Source organism: Penaeus vannamei, chromosome 41 (genome assembly GCF_042767895.1).
Source record: "Penaeus vannamei isolate JL-2024 chromosome 41, ASM4276789v1, whole genome shotgun sequence".
Lineage (NCBI taxonomy): Eukaryota > Metazoa > Arthropoda > Malacostraca > Decapoda > Penaeidae > Penaeus > Penaeus vannamei.
Window position 1 is genome coordinate 25,879,985 of NC_091589.1, and position 7,500 is coordinate 25,887,484.

At 61.3% G+C, this 7,500-nt stretch overlaps 1 protein-coding gene across 1 annotated transcript; it reads right to left on the minus strand.

The window, feature by feature from the left end:
* Positions 1-277: 277 nt before the first annotated feature.
* On the minus strand, positions 278-4,326 carry LOC138860392 (pyrethroid hydrolase Ces2a-like). The gene is made up of 12 exons (XM_070117862.1): positions 4,202-4,326; positions 3,906-4,098; positions 3,351-3,482; positions 2,983-3,124; positions 2,606-2,791; positions 2,163-2,368; positions 1,911-2,052; positions 1,581-1,756; positions 1,297-1,462; positions 1,009-1,138; positions 718-832; positions 278-442 (listed from the first exon to the last, which is right to left on the minus strand). Exons 2-12 carry the CDS (start codon positions 4,089-4,091, stop codon positions 362-364), a joined length of 1,662 nt encoding a protein of 553 aa, XP_069973963.1. The 5' UTR covers positions 4,092-4,098; positions 4,202-4,326; the 3' UTR covers positions 278-361.
* Positions 4,327-7,500: the final 3,174 nt, after the last annotated feature.

Sequence of the window (7,500 nt, forward strand, 5' to 3'; positions counted from 1 at the left end):
ATTTTGTGAATAGGGGTTTGTACCTTAGTTTGTAATTTGGGTTTGTACCTTAGGGGTTTGTACCTTAGTTTGTAATAGGGGTTTGGACCTTAGTTTGTACCTTTGTACCTGTGAATAGGGGTTTGTACCTTTTGCACCATAGGGGTTTGGACCTTCTCCTTTTCGAAGTAGGCCTAAATGATCTAGTTTATATAATACATGCCTCAAATTTTGTTTTTCTCTTTTACATTTAGTGTCCAATGTGAACGTTAGATTGGAGGTAAAGTAAAACAATATATATGCTTGATATCCTGATTATTGAAGCTGCAACAAGGAGCACCGTCACAGCGTCACCGCGCTCGGAAACGGAGGAACAGCCGTCCTAGTTGCTGTTCTGGGAGAAGCGGTCCGGGTACAGCAGCTTGTTCATCTTCCTCGGCAGGTTCCTCCAGAATTCGATGTCCTGAAAGAGGCGAAAATGCATGTGACATCTATGCAGGGGGGATTTTGGACATTGCAATCGGAAATTACGGGCGTTGTTTGACAGCATAAGAAACCTTTTCTGTTGATAAACTATGCGATGCAAAGAATATGAATTATATTGTCCACATTGGTTTCAGCACGCATAAAATGGGGAATTTTGGGCACCGATTCCTTGCTAAAAGAATGGGCTCGCATCAGCGTGCTCGCCCCCCCCCCACCCCCACCCGATTTGATTTCGAGGCCCGAGCGCCGTACCTGCTCCCTGTCGTAGACCTTCATGGCGGGGGCGGAGGTGATGCCGAGGTAGGAGAGGCTCGAGGCCTCGGTCGGCGTCCACTTGAAGCCCAGGGACAGGTCGGGCGTCGGGTTCCTGCGAGGGAGATCGTTTAGTGGATCGTTTTAGCATTCTCTTGCCGACATATTTGCAAATTACGAAGCTCATTGTTTCCCCAAAGAGCTGGTGTGCAGTAGTGTGTCACATCAGCTGCCGAGACTGACTCGCAAATCCCCCGTCCTTGGACATCCCTGGAAAGCGTTTCCTCTCACCCGGTGGCGGCGAAGTTGGTCCAGAGATCCACCATGATCCGGGACACGAAGAGGTCCTCCTCCTTGCTCAGGCTGACGTTGAGCTTATCGAAGGAGAAGAGGTACTGCAGGTCGTCCGAGTCGCCCACGTCTGTGTGCGAGAGAAGCCTTTGTGTCGGTCGCCGCCAGAGCTAAATCCGTCACGTGGAGACGGAGCAAAATGAAAACGGTAAAGAAACCTTATCCAAAGCTGAATTTATTCACAACAAACTCGGGAAAACCTCTAGTCCCCGAGGAAGGGCTCCTCACAGGCCAGGTTCCACGCGGGCGAGGGCCCCCGGAACAGGTCGGAGAAGGCGTGCTCCCCGCGGTGCTGCAGCTCGTAGGCGAAGGCGCGGAAGCCGAAGGCGGCGTCGCGCGCGTGGTGCTCGACGGCCTCCACGTGGCACATGCTGTAGAAGCTGTCGCCGAGGAGCTGGGGGAGGGGGAGGAGGGTCGGAGTCAGGCCGAGGTATGGACACTGAGGCGCAGTCGCTCCAAAGAGCATTTCTCACTCAGGCCCGTGGCGTCTGTCGATGCCCAGCTGGTCTTACCTTGACGAGAGGGTCGATCCTGGTCAGGTCGAACTCCATGGGCCCCAGGTACCTGTGGAAGGCCAGGCGGGCCAGGTACTCGGGGTCGTCGTCCCAGGCCTCGAAGCCGAGGGCGGGGGGGCCCACGAGGCTGAAGTTCTGGATCATGCTGTCCATGACGCCGTCCTCCACGAACGCTGAGGAGGAAGCGAGAAAGAGGTTCCGGTTTACTTCAAAGTTCGACCGCCAGGTGGCGAAATGCTGTGCAGCATATGCGGGGAAAGGAAGTCTTTATGAATGATTGAAATGGTATTTGTGGCTGCGAGGACGGAGCCAGGAGCCGGCCCTCACCTCTGGCGTTGAAGGCGCCCTCGTCCCGCGTCACGCCGGAGAGGACGTCGACGCGGTTGTAGCGGCCTTCCCTGACCAGCGTGGCGGGGTGGGCGGGCAGGAACTCGCCGTCCACGCGGGGCGTCAGGACGTACGGGGAGGGCTGTGGGCGGAGGCGAAGGTCACGTTTCCTTCTGTCCGTTTACTGATGCAGAGACACATAGACACGCACGCACACACACGAATCAGCCGTCCAGACGGACGCTCGCTCACCGTGATGTAGGGCGTCACGGCCATCAGCTGCTCGACGGGGACGTCCCTGAGGCAGTCGACGAGCGCCGTGCTGTTGGCGGCGTCCGCGCGCTCCCCCGGACAGCCCACCATGCGACCGAAGCTGAAGGCCACCTGCCGGTGGTCCTCCCGGAGCGCCCAGGGACACAGCGCCGCCCCCGACTGCATGATGGCTCGCTGGAAGAGGCCTTCGGCGGGAGAGGAAGGAAATTAGAGACGGGAGAAGTTTCTTGGGCGACAAATTACGCATCTGCCGCAGATGGGACGTGGATGAGCTTGAGATAATCTTTTATAAACCGTCATATGCTCAAGGTCTGAATTCTCTCTGTCTACACATACACATCCTTACCTCTTCCCCACATCTCGATATAGGAACCTGCCACTGGCCAGATGGAAGTTCCTCTGGCCATGAAAGACGGACTTACCACTGGACATGGGAGACAGCATGTGGTAGTGCACAGCCGCGCCCCCCGCGTTCTGGCCGAAGATGGTGACCTTGTCTGGGTCTCCGCCGAGGTCGCGGATGTTGTCCTGCACCCAGCGAAGGGCCATCGCCTGGTCCTTCAGCCCCAGGTTGCCAGGGAGCTCGGCGTCCTCGGTCGACAGGAATCCTGAGGGAATCGACCGCATTAGCCCTTCATGGCTCTGGTGCAATGACGAGGAAGCGAGAATTGACAAAATGCACTAGATGAAAAATAGTCTTAATCAGATACTCAGCGTAATCCCATCTGATCACCGACAAGAAAGCCACTTTCGCACGCAACATGCCAACATAGACACCGGAAGCGGCACCGACACGAACCCAGGACGCCGAGGCGGTGCTGCAGGACGACGAGGACCACGTCCTTCGCCAGGAGGAACTCCGGCTGGAACAGGGGCGTCGCGTCGCTGATGAAGCCTCCTTGGGGAAGCCACACCATCACGGGGAGGTCAGTCCGGTTGGGCTGAAACGCCATTCGGATTTCTAGTTTTAAGCTTACCAATGGTTGCAAAAATACGTGCGAAAGTTAATGCCAATCATTAAATCTTTATATTATTATTATTTAAAAGTAATGAGGCAGCAGTGGTGCTGGAACCCATCTGGACGAGGAGGAGCAAAGGTCACAAACCCACTGGCTGTTCCCCGGCAGCGCCTCCGCCCCGCGCGCTCCTCCTCCCGAGGCGACTCACCTGCGGCGTGAACACGGAGAGGTAGAGGCAGTCCTCCTGCATCCAGTCCGAGGGCGCGTCCGGCTGCGGGCACAAGGGCGGGGCCACGGTGCCGTTCCTCACGCCCTCCCACGCCCCGGCGGCCACGGGATCCTGCGGGGGATCTTTCTCTGTGACGCTCGGGGAAGGGATTGGCGCTGGCATGCACGAAGTTAGGCAGAAGTTGACCGGAATATTGTGGTTGGCGTAAAGATTATAATAGTGGAGATATATCTTAAAAGACGACAGGAGACACCCAAGTTAAATGAAATAATCTGAAGGAGAAACGTCGATCAAAGCAAACCATGAATGGAAATAGTGAAATCATGCTAAAAGAAGAGATTGGGGTTAGCAGAAGGAATGTCGGAACAGCCGCGGAATCACTTTGGCGAGGGGGGTTCCGAGGCCTCCGCGGGGCTGACCGAGTCTGCGCCCGTCCGCCCACGCCTCTCCTCTCCGCCCTTCCCTGACCCCTCGCCCGGTCCATTCCGCCCCCGCTGATCCTCCAACCTCTCCCCCTGACCCCCGTCCGCTGACCTTGAACCTGAGTGCCCCGACCGGAGGCTGAGCGAAGGGAATGCCCAGGAAGCCGTAGAAGGCCCTGCCGCCCTTGGCCTCGGACCTCGAGCCCACGATGGCGCCCTGCTGGAGCTGCACCTCGACCGTCTCCGCCGCCGCTGCGCTCAGCCACAGCAGCGCAGCAGAAGCCAACAGCAGCCGCATCTTCGCTCTGCCGACGAAGGAAAGTCGTCTTGTAGATGTCCAATTATTGTCGTGGGTTTGTTTGCTTTGTTGACGCAAGACGCGACAGCAAGATGTCTCCCAGGACATACCTCTTCAGGATTTCTTCTTCGACTCGACTTTCCACGGGACGACGGGCGCTGCTGCGGTTCCTCCGGAGGCTGAGGCGCAAGTGACTCCCGGCGTCGCTGCGCAGAGTTTTACAGGGCCGCGAGGGGAGGGCGAGGGGGAGGGGGTGGTTGGGGCATCATGGGGGGGGGGGTTTCGTCATGTTTTCCCAGGGCTTTGGTCATGAGGTCCGCTTATCTCTGACGAAAATCACGGGTTTCCTCTTTATCAAGTCTTGCTCTGTTTTGCGCCCGAGAAAGATGAAATCATCCACACATGATGGAGGATGAAGAGGGAGAAGGAGAAGGACAGACTGGGGAAAAGCAGAAGAGAGGTAGGAGAAAGATGAGAAGCAGGACAAGGAGAAAAGGAGGAATGAGGAGAAGAGGTAGAAGGCGGAGGAGGGGGAGGAGGAGAAAGAGAAGAAGGGAGAGCAGGAGAAGAATTAGGAGAAAAGAGGAAGAAGAGGAAATAATATGAAGAATGAGGATTAGGGAAAGGAAGAGGAGGAAAGAAGCAAAAGAAGACGAAGGAGAAGGAAGAGGGGGGGGGGGGAGAAGGAGGAAAATAAAAGGAAAAAGAAGATGGAGAAGGAGCGAGTGCTGACCCTCAACCCCAGCGCCATCTGTTGCCCCCAGTGCTGAACGGAGACCCAGGACCCCAGCCGGACCACTGGACCGCGGACCGCCAAGGACTCGGACCACCCATCCGCCCTCACACCGAGCCGAGGTCCTTCCTTCACCCACGCAGCCACGACCGAGCAGGAAAAGCCCTTCCTTTAAGTCTCGCATTGACGGTGCCTCGGTAGTCGTCTGAGTGTTTGGCAAGACTGAAAAACATCGGCGATTGATACCTATCTCTTCCTTACGTATTCCTTATTTTGTGTTTGATATTTAATCTCAAGGAAGAGGAGGAAATTGTACGCAGAAGTTATTTTCCTGTATTTTGCGTTCAGTTGTCAGCTTTAGGGATTCATTTGCAGATCTTCAGTAGCTTGACAAGATCCCGATGACTGCCTGAAGAGGACCTCCCTTCGGTGCGGTCGCTCGTGCCTCTCCTGCAGCGCCGCCCGAGGAGGCCTTCAGCGCCGCTCGCTCTCCCGCTTTCTGCGCCGCCGACCGAAGGGGGGCTCTCTCCTGCAGCGCCGACCGAAGGGGCTCTCTCCTGCAGCGCCGACCGAAGGGGCTCTCCTGCAGCGCCGCCCGAGGAGGCCTTCAGCGCCGCTCGCTCTCTCGCTTTCTCCGCCGCCGACCGAAGGGGCTCTCTCCTGCAGCGCCGACCGAGGGGGCTCTCCTGCAGCGCCGACCGAAGGGGCTCTCTCCTGCAGCGCCGACCGAGGGGGCTCTCCTGCAGCGCCGACCGAAGGGGCTCTCTCCTGCAGCGCCGACCGAGGGGGCTCTCCTGCAGCGCCGACCGAAGGGGCTCTCCTGCAGCGCCGCCCGAGGAGGCCTTCAGCGCCGCTCGCTCTCCCGCTTTCCGCGCCGCCGACCGAAGGGGCTCTCCTGCAGCGCCGACCGAGGGGGCTCTCCTGCAGCGCCGACCGAAGGGGCTCTCTCCTGCAGCGCCGACCGAAGGGGCTCTCCTGCAGCGCCGACCGAAGGGGCTCTCCTGCAGCGCCGACCGAAGGGGCTCTCTCCTGCAGCGCCGACCGAAGGGGCTCTCCTGCAGCGCCGACCGAAGGGGCTCTCTCCTGCAGCGCCGACCGAAGGGGCTCTCTCCTGCAGCGCCGACCGAAGGGGCTCTCCTGCAGCGCCGACCGAAGGGGCTCTCTCCTGCAGCGCCGACCGAAGGGGCTCTCCTGCAGCGCCGACCGAAGGGGCTCTCTCCTGCAGCGCCGACCGAAGGGGCTCTCTCCTGCAGCGCCGACCGAAGGGGCTCTCCTGCAGCGCCGACCGAAGGGGCTCTCTCCTGCAGCGCCGACCGAAGGGGCTCTCTCCTGCAGCGCCGACCGAAGGGGCTCTCCTGCAGCGCCGACCGAAGGGGCTCTCTCCTGCAGCGCCGACCGAAGGGGCTCTCCTGCAGCGCCGACCGAGGGGGCACTCCTGCAGCGCCGACCGAAGGGGCTCTCCTGCAGCGCCGACCGAAGGGGCTCTCCTGCAGCGCCGACCGAAGGGGCTCTCCTGCAGCGCCGACCGAAGGGGCTCTCCTGCAGCGCCGACCGAAGGGGCTCTCCTGCAGCGCCGACCGAAGGGGCTCTCCTGCAGCGCCGACCGAAGGGGCTCTCTCCTGCAGCGCCGACCGAAGGGGCTCTCTCCTGCAGCGCCGACCGAGGGGGCTCTCCTGCAGCGCCGACCGAGGGCTCTCTCCTGCAGCGCCGACCGAAGGGGCTCTCCTGCAGCGCCGACCGAGGGGGCTCTCTCCTGCAGCGCCGACCGAGGGGGCTCTCCTGCAGCGCCGACCGAAGGGGCTCTCTCCTGCAGCGCCGACCGAGGGGGCTCTCCTGCAGCGCCGACCGAAGGGCCTCTCCTGCAGCGCCGACCGAAGGGGCTCTCTCCTGCAGCGCCGACCGAAGGGGCTCTCCTGCAGCGCCGACCGAGGGGGCTCTCCTGCAACGCCGACCGAGGAGGCCTTCAGCGCCGCTCGCTCTCCCGCTTTCTGCGCCGCCGACCGAAGGGGCTCTCCTGCAGCGCCGACCGAGGGGGCTCTCCTGCAGCGCCGACCGAAGGGCCTCTCCTGCAGCGCCGACCGAAAGGGCTCTCCTGCAGCGCCGACCGAAGGGGCTCTCTCCTGCAGCGCCGACCGAAGGGGCTCTCTCCTGCAGCGCCGACCGAGGGGGCTCTCCTGCAGCGCCGACCGAAGGGGGGCTCTCTCCTGCAGCGCCGACCGAAGGGGCTCTCCTGCAGCGCCGACCGAAGGGGCTCTCTCCTGCAGCGCCGACCGAAGGGGGGCTCTCTCCTGCAGCGTCGACCGAAGGGGCTCTCTCCTGCAGCGCCGACCGAGGGGGCTCTCCTGCAGCGCCGACCGAAGGGCCTCTCCTGCAGCGTCGACCGAAGGGCCTCTCCTGCAGCGCCGACCGAAGGGGCTCTCCTGCAGCGCCGACCGAAGGGGCTCTCCTGCAGCGCCGACCGAAGGGGCTCTCTCCTGCAGCGCCGACCGAAGGGGGGCTCTCCTGCAGCGCCGACCGAAGGGGCTCTCCTGCAGCGCCGACCGAAGGGGCTCTCTCCTGCAGCGCCGACCGAAGGGGCTCTCCTGCAGCGCCGACCGAAGGGCCTCTCCTGCAGCGCCGACCGAAGGGGCTCTCCTGCAGCGCCGACCGAAGGGGCTCTCCTGCAGCACCGACCGA

Coding starts and splice junctions, on each gene's coding strand:
- LOC138860392 (XM_070117862.1), bottom strand. CDS start 4,091: ATGCGGCTGCTGTTGGCTTCTGCTGCGCTGCTGTGGCTGAGCGCAGCG. Junction 1,757..1,910: donor GGGCGCCTTCAACGCCAGAG/GTGAGGGCCGGC, acceptor CTTCCTCCTCAG/CGTTCGTGGAGGACGGCGTC. Junction 833..1,008: donor ACCAACTTCGCCGCCACCGG/GTGAGAGGAAAC, acceptor TCTCCCTCGCAG/GAACCCGACGCCCGACCTGT.